General features: G+C 58.4%; 4 protein-coding genes across 13 annotated transcripts; 3 read left to right on the top strand and 1 right to left on the bottom strand.

The window, feature by feature from the left end:
• Window positions 1-2,593: 2,593 nt before the first annotated feature.
• Window positions 2,594-8,348, bottom strand: glulb (glutamate-ammonia ligase (glutamine synthase) b). 6 transcript variants are annotated; one of them, XM_077716679.1, is made up of 8 exons: window positions 6,677-8,347; window positions 5,947-6,570; window positions 5,155-5,339; window positions 4,176-4,337; window positions 3,957-4,103; window positions 3,648-3,775; window positions 3,361-3,560; window positions 2,594-3,054 (listed from the first exon to the last, which is right to left on the bottom strand). In XM_077716679.1, the coding sequence occupies exons 3-8, from the start codon at window positions 5,318-5,320 to the stop codon at window positions 2,670-2,672; spliced, it is 1,188 nt and encodes a 395-aa protein (XP_077572805.1). In that variant the 5' UTR covers window positions 5,321-5,339; window positions 5,947-6,570; window positions 6,677-8,347; the 3' UTR covers window positions 2,594-2,669. The 6 variants fall into 6 exon arrangements, with proteins under 6 accessions (XP_077572805.1, XP_077572803.1, XP_077572806.1 ...); XM_077716677.1 differs by having other exon boundaries at window positions 5,947-7,695; window positions 7,801-8,347; XM_077716680.1 differs by having other exon boundaries at window positions 5,947-7,695; window positions 8,093-8,347.
• misp (mitotic spindle positioning) lies at window positions 6,218-8,306 on the top strand. 2 transcript variants are annotated; one of them, XM_077716683.1, is made up of 3 exons: window positions 6,218-6,709; window positions 6,810-7,674; window positions 7,833-8,009. In XM_077716683.1, the coding sequence occupies exons 2-3, from the start codon at window positions 6,850-6,852 to the stop codon at window positions 7,914-7,916; spliced, it is 909 nt and encodes a 302-aa protein (XP_077572809.1). In that variant the 5' UTR covers window positions 6,218-6,709; window positions 6,810-6,849; the 3' UTR covers window positions 7,917-8,009. The 2 variants fall into 2 exon arrangements, with proteins under 2 accessions (XP_077572809.1, XP_077572808.1); XM_077716682.1 differs by having other exon boundaries at window positions 6,810-8,306.
• A 50-nt stretch (window positions 8,349-8,398) lies between the features above and the next one.
• On the top strand, window positions 8,399-12,444 carry tmem259 (transmembrane protein 259). Its single transcript, XM_077716674.1, has 12 exons — window positions 8,399-8,784; window positions 9,230-9,580; window positions 9,804-10,100; window positions 10,192-10,282; window positions 10,345-10,455; window positions 10,542-10,664; window positions 10,733-10,833; window positions 10,910-10,967; window positions 11,049-11,132; window positions 11,208-11,340; window positions 11,458-11,557; window positions 11,647-12,444. Exons 2-12 carry the CDS (start codon window positions 9,326-9,328, stop codon window positions 12,127-12,129), a joined length of 1,836 nt encoding a protein of 611 aa, XP_077572800.1. The 5' UTR covers window positions 8,399-8,784; window positions 9,230-9,325; the 3' UTR covers window positions 12,130-12,444.
• Window positions 12,445-12,747: 303 nt separating this feature from the next.
• On the top strand, window positions 12,748-17,340 carry med16 (mediator complex subunit 16). 4 transcript variants are annotated; one of them, XM_077717733.1, is made up of 16 exons: window positions 12,748-13,067; window positions 13,530-13,728; window positions 13,820-13,927; window positions 14,046-14,215; window positions 14,289-14,570; window positions 14,638-14,787; window positions 14,867-14,972; window positions 15,086-15,241; window positions 15,339-15,565; window positions 15,639-15,845; window positions 15,935-16,145; window positions 16,228-16,361; window positions 16,458-16,683; window positions 16,735-16,927; window positions 16,994-17,077; window positions 17,168-17,340. In XM_077717733.1, the coding sequence occupies exons 2-16, from the start codon at window positions 13,587-13,589 to the stop codon at window positions 17,292-17,294; spliced, it is 2,523 nt and encodes an 840-aa protein (XP_077573859.1). In that variant the 5' UTR covers window positions 12,748-13,067; window positions 13,530-13,586; the 3' UTR covers window positions 17,295-17,340. The 4 variants fall into 4 exon arrangements, with proteins under 4 accessions (XP_077573859.1, XP_077573861.1, XP_077573862.1 ...); XM_077717735.1 differs by having other exon boundaries at window positions 12,749-13,067; window positions 16,458-16,687; XM_077717734.1 differs by having other exon boundaries at window positions 12,750-13,067; window positions 16,458-16,650.
• Window positions 17,341-17,416: the final 76 nt, after the last annotated feature.

Here is a 17,416-nt window from a genome sequence, read left to right as displayed (position 1 = left end):
CAAAATGTATAATGGAACTGTAGATATAATCAAATTTCTCTTTGATTCGTCATTCTTTGGTTTAATTAAAAAAACAGTCAATATTTTAAATTGTATACATTTTATTTTTAAAGGACACGTTAAAGGAAAAAATCCAATGAATTTGTTTGTGAGCCAGTGACACCAAAGCAAAGCACAATAATAGTGTGTCCCGCAAGTGCAATCAGTGGATTGGTGTCAGGTGCTTGTCTTGCAGCCCGAGAACCCCCACTCCTTCAAGTTTGTCAGTCAGCTCAGTCGGTCAGTGCTGGGTGACTTGAGCAAAAAGCTCCCCCCTCCCCACCCAAAGCGGCCCAACCCCCGTTGACTCAACTTTTTCCACCTATGTATGTAACGCCTCCCACCACCGCCTGTTTTAAACTGTTGAGAGGCAATTCAGGCCTTTTTTGTGACCTATTTCAAACGTGGGCCGTTAAAGTGACCATTTGGACTCATTTAAGAGCACCTTTGTTGAATGATATTTCACCCATCTCATCATATGCAGCTGTGTGCTTATGATTTGATATAAAGGCATAGCATCCCATAAGACTTGGTTTTCATTTCAAACGATTTCACAAAATGGGGCTTTTCATAAAGAGCAAAGCTTTCCGCAATACTAAGTGTCCCGCGAGTGCAATCAGTGGATTGGCATCAGCTGCTTGTCACAGCCCAACCCCCGTGGCTTCAAGTTGGTCAGTCAGCTTGCTCGGTCACTGCTGGATGGATCGAAGGGAAAGCTGCTCTCTTTCTCTCCCTCCCTCCCTCCCTCCCTCCCTCCCTCCCCCCTCCCCACCCACCCACAGCGATGCCAACCCCCGTTGATTGAATTTTGTCACCTATGTGGTAAGCTGGATGACTTGTAAAATGAAAATCTGCCTGGTGTAAAGCTGCCTTTGCAAGACTTTTTCAAACGTGGGCCTTCAAATTGCAAACGTCTGACCACTGAAGAGAGAGCGAGTGCCTCGAACAAATTGAACCATTGGACATATGAAGGAAAAGGTCATATCCCCAAAGACTAGGCATTTATTTAACAGAAAGGGAAAAAAAAGCCCAAAAGTGAGTGCTTTCAATTTATAAAGAGGAAAAGTTTGCTACAATACTGTGTGTCCTGCCAGTGCAATCAGTGGATTGGCATCAGCTGCTTCTCTTGTTCAACCCCCGCTGCTTCAAGTTTGTCAGCTCAGTCAGTGCTGGCTGGGTGCAGGATGGCTTGAACCCAAAGCTGCTCCCTCCCCCCCTCCCCCTCCGCCATTTACACATTGTTCAATTCTGTAGCGTGCGAAGATACACTCACTCTCTTTTATTCTCTCTATTAAAAGTGCAATGTTGGCGCCAGTGAGCAAATGAGATGTTATGCAAGCATTAACAAATGCTTCTTTGTTTTGATAGCCAAAACAAAAAAACAAAAAAAAACAGTCTGCCGACACATGTTTGTTGTCCAGTGACTTGATGACTTTTTTATTGAAAGATGAATTGATGGCTAAAATATCGGAATGCCGCAGCCCTAAATCAGACATTGTTTCTTATTTGGACGGTTGGCATATGACGGTTGTGTGGCACTTTTCAGGAAAAGTTGGACTTGTTGCGCAAGTGACTGACTTGGATGTTACATAAGAAAACATTCCACATGCAGTCATGTTCTTAATTAACAAGTTCAACAATAAAAAAAAGAACACCGCATCCTCAAAAAGCCAAGGCCACTCCATCCAACACATGCTCCCATTTGGAAAAACTTTGGAGGGCGACCAATCATGGCTTCAGGCACATTCTCTTTTGATCCAGACCAGCAGCCGAGGAAAACAACAACAACCCTAAAATGAAGAAAGAAGCCGCCCCAAATCCAACCAAAGTGGCCTCAAGTGACCCAGGGAAGGGGCCTGGAAATGTCCTGAAATCAATGGAAAGTCACCAAAAAGTTACTGGAAGTCAACTGGGACTTTTTGGAAATGGGCAAAATGTGACCAAAAAGTTACTGGAAGTCAACTGGGACTTTTTGGAAATGGGCAAAATGTGACCCTAAATCAACTAGAAGGCTATAAAAAATGTCCCCAAATGAGCAGGAAGCCAAACAAAGTAACAACAAGTGGCCCACAAGCAACAACAAAAAAGTCTTCTCCAATGAAGAGGAACCAACAGAAAGTCACTACAAATCAACAAAAAGTCACTCCAAGTGCGACCAGAGTGAGCCAAAATCAACAGGAAGTGATCCAAAATGAAGGCTTGAGGAGGAAAAAAAAAGCTCATCCAAGTGACTAATTATGGCCACTATGTTGTATCCCATTAGCGCTAGGCACGTGCTATCTTATTAGCATGTGACAGTCGTCACGTGGGGGGGTCGTTCTGTCTGGTTGGCAGACAGACCCCCGCCCGTGGGGGCCCGGCACACCGCCTCATTTCCTGTGCGCTCTAAATGGACACCTGGCTAAGCTACAATGGGGGCAAAAAAATAACGTTGACAACCGTAGCACGCGATGCTAACGGGATAGCTCTCGACTCGTGTGAGCTGGTGTCTGACGCCCATGCTAACGGCCAGCCAATCCGTCCCGCGACCCATCAATCAAGACAAGGCGTCAACGAGGGCTTGCTCATTTTTATTGGCCAGCTTTGGACGGCGGTCAAATGTCTAGCTGGAGGCAGAGCGCCACCAGACGTCATTGGAGCACGGGAGGGGCCGGGCATGGGCTGGATTGGGGAGGAGGCTCCTCCCCCACCTGGCCCACCTGCCCCTCCTCCTCCTCCTCTTCTTCCTCCTCCTTCATGAGACAGGTCCGCACCAGGGCTTCGGTGACGATGTAGGGGTCGCAATTGGCGGAGGGCCGGCGGTCTTCCAGGTAGCCCCGGCGCTCCTGGGCCACGGCCCGCGGGATGCGGACGCTGGCGCGCCGGTCGGCCACGCCCGCCGAAAACTCCCGCAGGTCGGACGTCTCGTGGTGGCCCGTCAGACGGCGCACGTTGTCCAGGCCGCCCTTGGGGTCGTAGGCGCGGATGTGGTGGGCGTGGCGCTTGGCCAGGCGCTGGATGGCTTCCTGGATCACCCTAACCCGCAGAGAGGGGGAAAAATGGCAAAAAAATGGCAAAAAAATGGCAAAAAAATGGCGCTTCCTTATTCATTGAGGTTGTTCAATTATTTTTAAGGGGGGGTGGGACACGTCCAATTTTGTTTTTGGTTTTTTTTTCTCCAATACCCATGGATTTTTGCAGTAATCACAATCTATTTTGCGTCACATCCTGTCGATTTCAAAAAAATGTGGTCTTATTTTTGGGTTTGTGTTATTTCAGGTGACTTTGCGTCCATTTGGGGGACGTGGCTTCCGTGTCCCTCCCCAAAAGAATACTACTCACTGGAGTCCTCCCTCCTGCCTCATGTCTCGGGTGCTGAAGTTGGTGTGGCAGCCGGCCCCGTTCCAGTTGCCCGCCACGGGTTTGGGATCGAAGGAGACGGACAGGCCAAAGTCCTCGCACACGCGATGCAGGATGAAGCGAGCCACCCACAGGTGGTCGCCCATGGCCACGCCCTCGCAGGGCCCCACCTGGAACTCCCACTGGAAGAGAGAGAGAGAGAGCGAGCCAGTCGGCGCCGGCCCGCGCTTTTGGGCCGGGGCGTGGCGTGGCGGTCAGCGCCGTCTTACCTGCGCCGGCATGACTTCGGCGTTGGTGCCGCAGATGTGCACGCCGGCGTACAAACAGGCTCGGTAGTGAGCCTCCACCACGTCGCGCCCGTACGCCTTGTCGGCGCCCACGCCGCAGTAGTACGGACCTGGAAGGGAAGCCGACGGGAAGTGATTGGCGGGACCGGAGGTGACCAAGAAAAGGGGCCAAATCCAGCAGGAAGCATCCCGTCTAGAGCGGGAAATCCCTTCAAATCTCCCAGGAATGCCCCGACAAAGTCAACCCCAAAAGTCCCAAAAGCAACGCCCCCAAAGGGAGCGCTCATCTACCTTGGGGTCCCGGGAAGCCGTTGGGAGGCCAGCCGAAAGGACGCCCGTCGGCGGCCAGCAGCGTGTACTCCTGCTCCATCCCGAACCAGGGCTGATGGCTCTCCACCGAGCTCATGACGCGACGGCAGCGCTCCCGGAGATTGGTCTCTGCTCGGAAAAGAGCAGACTTTTGCTCACGCCGCCGTGGCAGAGGCGGCAATGGCGGCAATGGCGGTTTACCTGCGGGTTGTTTGTTGCACTTGAGCACTTCGCACAGGACCAGTTTGTTGGGGTCCCTCCTGAAGGGGTCCCTGAAGACGGCGGCCGGGACCAGGAACATGTCGCTGTCGGAGCCTTCCGACTGGTACGTGCTGGAGCCGTCAAAGTTCCACTCGGGAATATCTGAAATCACTTTAAAGCTCAACAAACTGCTGCTGGCTGCCTGACTGGCGTTTTCTCATCCACCTCATGTCTGGATTTGGGGTGAGTACAATTTCCACCAATCCTATTCCAATTAGAGCAACTTATGTGGCTCAACATGTGTGGCAGCCGCACTAAAGGTTGGATCATCAGAAGATACTTCTGGGAGGTTGGATCGATTGGAGGAAGGAGTGGTTAGCGCCTGGGCCTGGCAGATCTGGGCCCCTGGGTTGGAGTCCGGCTGGTGTCTACCTGTGTGGACTTTGTATGTTTTCCCCAGGCCTGTGTGCGCTTTTCTTCCAGGCACTCTGCTTTCTTCCCACATACCAAAAACATGCTCGTTGGGCTGATTGGACCTTGGAAATTGCCCCTATAGCTACTATCACTGATTATTTTCTTGTCTCCCGGTGCCCTGCCATCGGCAACTTAACGTGTCCCCCGCCTCCGGCCCGGAGTCGGCTGGGATGGGCTCCAGCACCCCCCCGGTACCCTAATGAGGATGAAAGGGTGGGAGAAAATGAGATGAGATTTGAGCTACTTCATGAAGATGAATGGAGCTTTTCTCCGTTATTTTCCAGTTGATTTGATCTGGAAGAACTATCCCCGGTGCCAAACACAGCCGTGAAAGACATCTTTGTCCTTTTTTTGAAAGCATTTGGGAAGGCGGCTCTTTCATTTTCAAGGGATTTTTGCCACATTTCAACCGGGTGGAGCCAGAGAACAATAGAGGATAGGCGAGCGAGCGAGCGAGGGTCACCCAATTTTGAGAGACTTTATTATTATTATTTTTTTGACTGACCTGGCACAGCGTGGGGTTCCCGCTCCAACGTGCGGCTCTTGCAGCGGAGGCCCTCTCCGGAACCGTCGATCCAGATGTAGGTGGCCTGGACCTTGTCTCCCTGGGGGAGCGCCAAGTACTCCCGGCGGACCAGCTTGTTGAGCTGGGCACTGGCCGCCAACGCCATTCTCACTCGGGCTTTAAACCTAGCGCCGCCAAAAATAAAACACCGGCCACCAAGAAACAAAAACAAGAAAAAGAAAAGAGAGAGAGAGAGAAGAAGATTTGAGAGAAGAAAAAAAAAGTCAGCCAGTCTCAGGCGTCCTTCATTCCTGCTTTTTATTTTTTATAAGCTCTGGCCCGGCCGGCCACGCCCACTCGGCACGCTCAAAATACAGCGGAAGATTTTTAATCAACTCTTTTTAGTCTTAGTTTTGTCTTTTAAAAGACATTTGGGCTCAAGCCAGGTCAATCTAAACTTAGTCATGTCAAACTTTTTGTTCTTTTTTTTATTTTCTTCCTAAAGGCCAAATTCATCCTATGAAATTATGAGCGTTTTGGGGAGATTGCTCGTGAATATGCATTGAAAATGTTCTAATCATTTCACGGACTGGTCACCTTTTTAACTCAAAGGTTTCATTAAAAAGCACATTTTGCCCCCGTTTGTTTGATTTGGAAATGTCCACGATTGGACGTCTATCGCCGTCAATAGCAGCCGCCAATCATTTGTTCAAGTTTCCTAGCTTCGACGTGGTTTGCCCTGACTTTTGGAAGGGCGACACCTATTGGAAATAGTCGTGTGATGCGTCTTGCCTGACGACGACAGACGTCCGAACGCGCGGGACGTCTCTCGCCGTCGATGGCGGCGGATGAGCTGATGATGATGATGGTGGTGGTGGTGATGATGACGATGATGCTCACCCATAAAACAGCTCGTTGGGGAAACTGTTCAAACTTCCGTCCCCTAGCGTCCCCTGGCGGTGACGTCACGTCGGCTGTGCACCAGTGCTCACCGAGCCCTCATGACGTCAGCGCCCGCTTAGGTCGGGGGTGACGCGAGGCCCTCGTGACGTGGCGGGCGTGCGGCGCCTTGATTGACCACAGTTGTCGTCCTTCTGCCTTTTAGTTCATTCGCCTTTTATCTTAAGGCGGTGACTGCCCAGAGGAGACTGGCGCCCTCGTGTGGCCCGCGCTCCAAGATGCAGCCCGTCGTCCTTGTCTCCGGCGAGCCAGCCCCTTATCGTCTGGAAGGCGCGGGGGCCGGACCGTGGCGGTGGTCTTATCTCTGGGCCCCACTCGTACGTCGAGGCCAAAGTTAAGGTGGTGATGCGAGTGGGGGGCGTGGCCGACGCAAAGACGCCACCCTTTTTGCCAGATACAATTTGGTGATATTGGAAAGCGGCAGGTGATCCGCAGTCTCCGGCCCAACAAAGGATCCTTTTCAAAAGACGCCACGTTTTCAAAATGGGAACGGACGGCTGGCCGGCAAAATTGACCACCTGGTCGAGGCTCGTCCAATCCGGTTGAAGCGGCGGCGACAAACCCATTGACTCCTCCTGACGCTGTTTTTCAATTTGTGAGTTGCATGACTTGATTGTGGCATCGTGTCGGATCCGGACCGGGGGGTTCCCCCCTCGGCTCCCCGCTAACATTTCTTCTCCGGCCTTCCTCGCCAGCACCTTTCCCGGCCGACGCCGACCCTTCCTCGCCGGCGCCATGGACCCGGTTGCCGGGAGGCGGTCGCCCGGGCCTCCGTCGTCCCCGTCACAGAGCGCGGCGGGTCCCGGCCCACACCGGCTGCCCGACGTGAGCGACAAAGGCCACCGGGGCTCCGTGGGGGGCTCGGCCGAGAGCCGGGCCCGGGACGCCGCGGAGGCCCGCGGCGGCTCGGGCGCCCGCCGTGGTTTTTACTCCTTGGTGGAGGACCCCGGCAGTCCGGAGGCCCGGCAGAACCAGGCGTGGATGTCGTCGCCTCGCCGCGGCTTGCTCCTCACCACCTTGAGAGAGGACAAAGCCTTCAAAGTGCAGAGCTACGGCGGCGCCAACAAACCCGACAGCTTGTTCGCCCACTCCGAGCGGGAGTACCGCCTGCCCCGAGAAGACCGCCACCGCGCCGCCGTCTTAGGAGAGGAAGACCAGAGGCGGCTGAGGAGGGAAATCATCCGGAAGCAAGCCCCCAAGAAGTCCGCTTTCCGGGAGCCGGAGGAGGTGGAGCCGGAGCAACGGAGACCGTCCCGGTGGGCGGCCCATTTCGCCGGGGGCCCCCCCGCGGCCGTGGAGGAGCCCGAGATCATCGACGGGGCTCCCATCCGCTTTGACGCGGCTCGCCGGCGCTTTCTCCAGCGGGAAAAGGCCCGCGCCCCGGCCCGGCCCCGCTTGGGAACCGGTCCCTCCGTTGGACCGGGCCATCCTCCCCGAGTCGCGACGGGGAGGCCGAGGGACGGGCCATCGGAGAGGTCCGGGACGCTGGCGTCCTCTCCCCTGGCGTGCTCTGTCTTTGGGTACGCCGGAATAAGGCCCGTGGACCACATCGACAACCAGGTGAGGAGTCCGTGGCCCCGTCTACTAAAATGGAAGGAAGGATTGTGCTGGGAAATCCGCTTTTGCCGTGTCATTTGGCCTCGGCGCCAAAAGGAATACTCGCACATCCGTTGTCCCGGGCGTCACCTTAAACGGGTTTGCTCCGACCTTATTGGCAGGTGGTGGAGTCCACTCGAGTGCTTCGACGTAAAAACCCAGGCGCTCTGCGCTGGGAGGCCGGCATGTTTGCCGGGACGGAGTGACGGACGGGACGGACCGAAGGACGGACCGAAGGACGGACCGAAGGACGGACCGAAGGACGGACCGAAGGACGGACCGAAGGACGGACGAACGGATGGCCGCCGGTGAAGGTGGACACGTGGGAAAAGGACGCTCGTCCCGTGGAGAAGAAGGCCGGCGTGAACAGGACACGTCTCACCTTTTCAAAGTTGAGTGTCTTCTTGACACTCGCAGGCATTCCATCCTCCCAAATGTACTTTCCAATCCTTTCCTTTATTTCTATTTGACTTTTTCACACGGTGCGGGGACAGTGGACGGGGGACAATCTCCTCCCTGTCTCTCCCTTGCCTAACGCTTTGGAGAGCAAAGTTTCAAAAAAAATCAAAGACAATAAAATTTCTGGTTGTCCTTCATCATTGTCAGGGACAGCCCCAATTTATCTTCATCGGTTAAAGCCAAACGATTTTTTTTTCTTTTAATGTGGGGTGACGTCTTCTTTTGCGTCATGTGTTTCTCCTGCTCGTCTATGGCGTCACGTTCCTGGTAGCACGTACTTCCGGTCGCGATCAGCGGCGTTAAGACGGTCGCTCAGAACAATTGGACTAGTTTCAAAAGATAATTCTCCATTTTTTTAGGACACGACAGTCCCTCTATTGGCGGCGGAGTTGGACGCCGATTCGAGGGGCTCCTTTTCGGCCCAATAGTTGTCGTCGTCATCGTCACTTGCCACCGTCGCAAAGGAAAGCTAAGCTAGGCGTGCTAGCTAGCTAGTTAGGTAGCTCCCTCGCTAGCTCGGCACTAGCTCGCCTTGCCTTCGACGGCACCCGCTGGTCTCTTGGACCAAAAATTGAAGAGGATATGCGCGAGGCGGCTCTCGACGGCCGTTAGCAGGTAAGTGAGCCGCCCCGATAACCCACGGCACCGGAACGAAGCGAAACGGGACGGGACGTCGAGGCCCGAGTCGCTAGGGCCGGCCCAAAACAGCCGCTCCAAACTTTTGGCCCAAAACAAACAACACCTTTGGTGCTTTAAAAGCCTAACCTAACCCGGTTCTGTTCTGCCCGCGATCCATTTGAACGGAGAAGCGGTTGACGCGCAGTGACGTGACGGCATTCGACGTCCTGCTCCTTTCGGCCCGGGAGGTATGACAGCAGTCAAACCTTCCGATTCATAGGACGGCCATCGTCGTCGGGTTAGGCTGAGGACCCATGAGTTGGAAGCTAACATTTGTTGTCCCTCTCAAAGCAGCCCAAAACGGGGCCGATGGTGTCGTCGTGTCCTCCGCCGACTCCGGCAACCTTTGTCACTTTTGCACCGCTTTCTTTTTTGGTCGCAGACGGGAGAGCGTGCCGAGGAGCCATGCCGACTTAGGCTCGGCCGGCCGACCGACCAGCCAGCCAGCTTCGGGTGCCGAGGGCGGCGTGGAGCCAGCATGTCGGAGAACCAGGCGGGCGGCGGCGGTGGTGGCGGCGGCGGCGGCGGAGGGGGCGTGGGCAACGCCCCGCCCAACAACAACAACAACAACTTGGGGCCCAACAGGATGCGCAACCCCAACATGAACCAGAACCCGCTGATCAACGTCCGAGACCGTCTCTTCCACGCGCTCTTCTTCAAGATGGCCGTGACTTACGCCCGCCTCTTCCCGCCGTCCTTCCGGAGGGTCTTTGAGTTTTTCGTGCTGCTCAAGGTGAGGGAGAGAGGGCCGTACTTTGACGGCCGTCAAATTACGGCCGTACTTTGACGGCCGTACTTTGACGGCCGTACTTTGACGGCCGTACTTTGACGGCCGTACTTTGACGGCCGTACTTTGACGGCCGTACTTTGACGGCCGTACTTTGACGGCCGTACTTTGACGGCCGTACTTTGACGGCCGTATTTTGACGGCCGGACTGGGCGCTCGTGACCACCAGGCCCTCTTTGTCCTCTTCATCCTGGCCTACATCCACGTGGCCTTCTCGCGCTCGCCCATCAACTGCCTGGAGGGAGTGAGGGAACGCTGGCCTCGCGACGGCATCCTGCGCGTGGAGATCCAGCGCAACTCCAGCCGCCCGCCCGTCTTCCTGCACTTTTACGACGCGTCGCAGGAAGGCGCCGCTCTCAGCCTGGCCGCGCTCCAAGAGGGCGGCGACGACGAGGAGGAGGAAGAGGAGGAAGAGGAACTGGCACCGCCGCCACCGCCGGACGTCTACGACAACAGCTCGGTGCAGGTGACTTTTGGCCACATGTGCTCCAAGGCCCGGCCACAAAGCTAACGGGCAGCGTTGACGCCCATTCTTTTTTTTTGTCGGCTGCCGCCAGTTCCGGCTGGGAACGGAGCCCCGTACGGAGACGTCTTTGCCGGGCGGAGCCAACGACAGCCGGGACCTCTCCTTCGGTCACGTGGCCCCAGGTAGGTGCCGGGAGCGGGCGGGCGTGCTCTGCCCTCGCCACGCCGACGCTTTGCCTTTGCAGCCTGGCCTCAGGAGGAGTACATGGTGGAGTATTCCTTGGAGTACGGCTTCCTGCGCTTGTCTCCGGCCACGCGTCGCCGACTCCACATCCCCGTCATGGTGGTGACCTTGGGTGAGGCGTGGCCCGGGTCGGGGCTCGCGAGTCGGGGCCGGCCGCCCGCCCGCGGCTGACCGACCGAGTCCGTCCGTCACTTTCAGACCCCGTCAAGGACGAGTGCTTCGGCGACGGCTTCAGTCGCTTCCTGCTGGATGAGTTTTTAGGCTACGACGACATCCTGATGTCCAGCGTGAAGGCGCTGGCCGAGAACGAGGAGAACAAAGGTGAGCTTTGGCGCGCTTCCCTAGCCGTGGGTAGCTTCCTGTCACTGACGGTGGTGGGGGGCGCGCAGGTTTCCTCAGGAACGTGGTCACCGGAGAGCACTACCGCTTCGTCAGCATGTGGATGGCCCGCACCGCCTACTTGGCCGCCTTTGTCATCATGGTCATCTTTGTAAGCCACGCGCTTTTGCTTTTTTTTCCCTCCGCCGCCCTTCCACGGCTCTGCTTTCTTATTCTTGCCCACCCAGACTCTGTCGGTGTCCATGCTGCTTAGGTATTCGCACCACCAGATCTTCGTCTTCATCGGTGAGAGCCCGACGGCGCTTTCATTCCGGAGCAGGCCGCTCCAATTGTTGCTTGTTTTTTGATTGTTTTTTTTTGCCCCAGTGGACCTCCTTCAGATGTTGGAGATGAACATGACCATCGCCTTCCCGGCCGCCCCCCTGCTCACCGTCATCCTGGCCCTCGTGGGTCAGTGGCTATTGGTGGCCGTGGGACTTTGAGCTTGGCTCTTGACTTCCCTCCCTCCCTCCCTCCCTCCGCCAGGTATGGAGGCCATCATGTCAGAGTTCTTCAACGACACCACCACGGCGTTTTACATCATCCTCATCGTGTGGTTGGCCGATCAGTACGACGCCATCTGCTGCCACACCAACACCAGCAAACGCCACTGGCTGAGGTGGGCCGGGGTGGTGGGCCGGGGTGGTGGGCCGGGGTGGTGGGCCGGGGTGGTGGCCCCCATTTCCACCCCCCGCCCGTCCGTCTCCCAACGCCAACTTTTGTTTGCCTCTTTCAGGTTCTTCTACTTGTACCACTTTGCCTTCTACGCCTATCACTATCGCTTCAACGGGCAGTACAGCAGTCTGGCGCTAGTCACTTCCTGGCTCTTCATCCAGGTGGGTGCCGGGAAAAGGTTCCCTCGCTGGCTCGCTCGCTCGCTCACGACCCTAACCCTTAAACCCCTCCCCTGTCGGCTCCCCGGAAGCACTCCATGATCTACTTCTTCCACCACTACGAGCTGCCCGCCATCTTGCAGCAGATCCGCATCCAGGAGATGCTCCTGCACAACCAGCAGGCGGGCCCGGCCGATCACACGGCGCTGCAGGACAGCCTCAACAACAACGACGCCGCCGCCGCGCCCCCGGAGGCCGCCGCGGACCGCCCGCCGCCGCCGCCTCCGCCCGTTCCCGCCGGCGAGGTGCGCTCGGAGCTCAATTGGGTGGCTCAGACGGCGGCCGTCATCACCGAGGCGCTGGCGTCGTCCCGCGCCGGCCAGGCGGGCCCCGTCTGGACCGCGGACGGGGGAGAGGGACCACCCGCGGCGGTGGCCGGCGCCGAGAGTCCGCCCTCTCCGGACGCCGGCGCCGAGAGCCCGCCCTCTCCGGCGGCCGGCGCCGAGAGCCCGCCTTCGCCAGACACCTGCGCCGAGAGCCCGGCAGAACGGGGAATGTGCCCGGGCGAGTCCTGAGGAAGCGGGGTCGGTCGGCCTGGCCGCTCGGTCTGACCGACCGACTTTAAAAAGAACTAGAAAAAAAGACAAATCAAGGGACAAGCGTCCCCACGCTTTTATTTTGAGGCTCTAATCGCTCCGCCCGATGGGATGTAGGGCCTCCGAGAGGGAGCCGATTGGCCGGCGGGGACTTTTGGGACGCCAAATGACGTGACTGTGCCTGTCCTGCCATCAAAGCATTTGAAAGAAGGATCCTGCTCGTTTGTAATGCCCTGGCGGGGCTACGCTTAACATTCGAATATCAAATAAAACATTGACACCCCGTGTCTTGAATGGCGTTGCTTCTCCTTAACTAAAAGCGTCCTGTCATGGCTTGAAAGAAAAAAATGTTAAAAAGTGCTGTTGACTTTTCTAAAGAGCACAACCATGTGTGTCCCCTATTTTTGCAGGCAACACATTTGTCCTTTATAGCATGAGTTTACAATTTGGTAGTTTGTAACATTTGTGTTAGTTTTCAAGTGCTTTTTTTTACAATATTCTGTGTCAACGGAACAGATGGTTGCTTTTCCAATGTCGACGTTGGCTTTCGGCGGCTCCACTGACACACTAGCGTACGCCTGACTTTTTTGGTCGCCCCGCCTATTTGCATTCAGGCGCTTTGGAGGGACGCCTAAGTGTGTTGTGGGTCCTTTTCCAAGGACCGGGCGAGCGACAAAGCCGAGTGCTTTGTTCCCGGTTGATAGCCCAATGTCTCCGAGAAGCCCACTCCAGCTTTTTGTTTACTGACAGCGCCAAAGAGACGACAGACGTTGTTGCTTCTTCTCGAGACAGCCTTGTTTTAAAGAGCCACGCGGCGGGGTTTTTGTTCTTCTCTCGAGCGACGACGGCTCGGCTGAAATCCCGCTAAGTTGACGGCGCCGGATTCAAAATCATTGAAGAAGACCAAGCAATGATTGGTAAATAAGTGCATTCGGTACGGTGGTGGGGTTAGGCTTCAAGCCCCGCTGGTTTGCATGTTCTCCCTGGGCCGGCCAGCCTGTCTGCGAGAGGTTTCTCCGGAGGCTTGGATTTCCTCCCACACCAAGTTATCCATAGTTGGCTGGGATAGGCTCCAGCAGTCCAACTTTGACGAATTCATCACTAGTTGACGTCCAATTGGCTTGAACTGGGAGGGTGGCAGCGGCAAACTATGGGGGGTTGAATACCAGCTGATTTCTTTGGTCCTCCCTCCCTCCCCCTCCGAGGACGGACGGACGGACGGACGTCTTACTTGTGCCAACGATTTGTTTTGACGTTGGCCACCCCCTCCCTCCCTCCCTCCCCCTCCGAGGACGGACGGACGGACGGACGTCTTACTTGTGCCAACGATTTGTTTTGACGTTGGCCACCCCCTCCCTCCCTCCCTCCCTCTCTCCCAGTCCCATAGCCATATTTCCGGACGAAGGAACGATCCGCGGCCCCGCCCGGCAGACGACATGGACTTGGCGTACGTGTGCGAGTGGGAGAAACGGCCCAAAAGCACCCACCGTCCCTCCATTCCACTGGTGTGCTCGTGGTCCTGCCGAAACCTGGTGGCCTTCACCACCGACTTGAAAAACCAGGACGACGGCGATCCAGGTACGCGGCCGGGGTCTTCCGGGGAGGAGCCGGGGACTTGGCGAGGGGGCGGACCCGTGCCCCAGCCCGCTTGTCCTCTGTCCGTCGACAGATGCCAGTCACGTCATCCACATCATGGACACGGAGCACCCCTGGGACGTGTACTCCATCAGCTCGGGGCACGCCGAGGTCATTTCCTGTCTGGAGTGGGACCAATCGGGTAAGGTGGCATTTCCTGGGTGCGACGGGCCGTTGGTTCTGGCACCATTTTTTACCTGGATTAGAAAGTACCGTGTGGGAGTCGGCGCCTCTCGTCTCTCACTCCTTTGCTTCCCCAGGCTCCAGGCTGCTGTCGGCCGACGGCGACGGGCACATCAAGTGCTGGTCCATGGCGGAGCACGCCGTCAACAGCTGGGAAAGCCTCCTGAGCAGCTCGGTGGAGGGAGATCCCGTGGTGGCCCTCAGCTGGCTGCACAACGGCGTCAAACTGGCGCTGCACGTGGAGATGGTAGGCCGAGGGCGAGCGTAGCCGCCGACCCGGGCCGCCGACCCCCGCCCGACTTCTCTCTCTCGCCCGCCAGTCGGGATCCACCAACTTTGGCGAAAAGTTCTCCCGGGTCAAGTTCTCGCCGTCGCTGAGCCTGTTTGGCGGCAAGCCCATGGAGGGCTGGCTGGCGGTGACGGCGGGGGGCCTGGTTAGCGTCTCGCTGCTCAAGCCCGGCGGCGCCCTGCTGACGGCCAGCGAGAGCCTGTGCCGCCTGCGGGGGCGGGTGGCGCTGGCCGACATCGCCTTCACGGGAGGCGGCAACATCGTGGTGGCCGCCGCCGACGGCGGGGCCTCTTCGCCCGTGCAGTTCTACAAGGTGGGCCGGTGGGGACGCCGGCACTCGGTCGGTCGCACTGGCTGACCGCCGTCGTGTCCGGGCTCAGGTGGTGGTCAGCGTGGTGAGCGAAAAGTGCCGCATCGACACGGAACTCCTGCCCTCCCTCTTCCTGCGCTGCACCACCGACCCTCTGCGACGGGACAAGTACCCGGCCGTCACGCACCTCAAGTTCTTGACCAGAGAGAATTCCGAGCAGGTGAGCCGCCGTCTTTGGCTTGGGCTTCTTGAGCGTTGACCCCGAAACGTCTGCCCCCCCCCCCAACCCCCGAATTCAGGTTCTGCTGTGCGCGTCCAATCAGAGCGGCAGCATCGTGGAGTGTTGGTCGCTGAGGAAGGAGGGGCTTCCCGTCAACAACATTTTTCAGCACCGCTCGCCCGTCGGTGAGTCCGGAGGCCGGGTCGTTGGCCCGCCCGTTGGCCCGCCCGTTGGCCCGCCCGCCGGCCCGGCCGCAACGTGGGTCCGCCGCTCTGACCGGCGCTTGGTCTCCGGCCAGTTGGAGAGAAGCAACCCACCATCTTGAAGTGGAGGATCCTGACCACCACGGGAGACCTGGAGCGAGTCTCGGCCGTGGCTCTCCCCAAACTCCCCATCTCCATCTCCAACACGGACCTGAAGGTGGCGTCGGACACCAAGTTCTGCCCGGGGCTGGGTGAGTCGGGTGACGGGGTCGGAGGGAGCGTGCTTTCCGTGGCCCCAACCGACCCCGACCGACCCCGACGCCTCTCTCTCTCTCTCGCCGTCTCCAGGTCTGGCCCTGGCCTTCCACGACGGCACCATCCAGATCCTCCACCGCCTGTCGCTCCACACCATGGGCGTGTTCTACGGCTCGGCCGCCGCCCCCCCGGGCCAGCGGCCGGGCGAGGAGTCGGCCGTCAAGCGCCAGAGGACCGGGGGGGCCCACGGTCTCCATTTCAAGGCCCTGCAGTTCTCCTGGACCTCGCTGGCGCTGGCCGGGGTGGACAATCACGGCAAGGTGAGTCGGAGGAGGTCCTGGCGGTGGCCACGTTGCCTTTTTGACCCTTTTGGCTTGTCCCGCCCACGCTCAGCTGCACATGCTGCGAGTGTCCCCCTCCATGGGGCAAGTGCTGGAGATGAACACCACGCTGCGCCACCTGCTGTTCCTGCTGGAGTACTGCATGGTGACGGGCTACGACTGGTGGGACGTCCTGCTGCACGTGCAGCCCGGCATGGTCCACAACCTGGTGGACAAGCTGCACGAGGAGTACATGAGGCAGAACCAGGCTTTGCAGCAGGTATGGGAGGGGGGGGGGGGGGGGTTCGCGAGGGCGCCACGGGTGACGCCGGTCGGACGTTGGCCTTTGACCCGCCCTTCTTCCGCCAGGTGCTGGCCACGCGCATCGTGGCGGTGAAGGCGTCGCTGTGCAAGCTGTCGACGGCCACGGCGGCGCGGGCCTGCGATTTCCACGCCAAGCTGCTGCTGATCGCCGTCAGCTCCACCCTCAAGTCGCTGCTGCGGCCTCACGTCCTCAACACGCCGGACAAGAGCCCGGGGGAGCGCCTCGGCGAGATCTGCGCCAAGAACGCCGACTCGGGTGAGGCTTTTAAGGCCGGGCGGGGTGCGGGGTGTGGGGCGGACGGACGGACACTGAGTGGCGCCGGCGTCCCCCTCGACAGATATCGACAAGGTGATGATCAACCTGAAGACGGAGGAGTTTGTGTTGGACGGCCCCCCCCTGCAGTCGCTGCAGCAGCTCATCCAATGGGTGGGCGACTTTGTGCTCTACCTGCTGGCCAACCTCCCCAACCAGGCGAGTGGGAAACCGTTTGGCCGTCCGTTTGGCCGTCCGACCGTCGTCCCGACCGGCGTCCCCGACGAGAGCCTAACCCCAGAGCCCACGGCGCAGAGCTCGACGGCCCGGCCCGGCTCGGGCTTCATGCGGGACGGCGCGTCCCTGGGAATGCTGCGAGAGATGCTGGTGATGATCCGCATCTGGGGACTGTTCAAGCCCGGCTGCCTACCCACCTTCACCGCCACCTCCGACAGCCAAGACAGTTTGCAGCTTCTCTTCCGGCTGCTCACCAAGCTGTGGCTCTGCTGTGAGGAGGCGGCGACGGCAAACGCGTCTATCCATCCGTCCGTCCGTCCCTCCCCTATCCGTCCAACGGCGTTTTGGCCGACAGGTCGGGAGGACGCCCCGCCCCAGGAGCCCGACGAGAGCCTGATCGACGAGTGCTGCCTGCTCCCCAGTCAGCTGCTGGTGCCCGCCCTGGATTGGCTGCCCGTCAACGACGGCGTCATGGTCAAGCTGCAGGGAAAGCAGCCCGTCCGGCTGCGCTTTGGCAAAAGCGCCTCCTCGCCCGACCCGCTCGGCAGGTGAGACCATCCATCTGGCCCAACCGATGCACGGGGGGCCGAACCTCTCCCCCCGCTTCCGGACAGGAGCGCCGGCAGTCAGCGGACGGACAACCTGCGCTGCGTCCACATGGGCGTGTGTCCCACCGAGGACAGCAAGGCCTGCACCAGGTGAGTTTCCCTGCGGGTGGACGGAAGGACGGGCGGGCTCGGGCCAGGCGCATACTGAGCCGCCTTTCTTCTTTCGCTTGCCCCCAAAAGGTGCGGCTGCGTGACCATGCTCCGCTCGCCCAACAAGAGTAACGCCATGAAGCAGTGGGAGCAGCGCTGGATCAAGAATTGCTTGTGCGGAGGTTTGTGGCGCCTGGTTCCACCCACCTTGGCTTGAAACGCAGAAGCCCAGCCGGGACTTCATTAAACTTTTTTATTTGTCACCGTACGACTCCCGTCCCTTTCTTGCGGACGGCCGCCCGTCCCATTCCGACCGGGTTGGCACAAAATCGGCGCCGG

Source organism: Stigmatopora nigra, chromosome 5 (genome assembly GCF_051989575.1).
Source record: "Stigmatopora nigra isolate UIUO_SnigA chromosome 5, RoL_Snig_1.1, whole genome shotgun sequence".
NCBI lineage: Eukaryota > Metazoa > Chordata > Actinopteri > Syngnathiformes > Syngnathidae > Stigmatopora > Stigmatopora nigra.
Note: the sequence above shows the minus strand (reverse complement) of the source record. Positions and strands in the feature narration are given on the sequence as shown.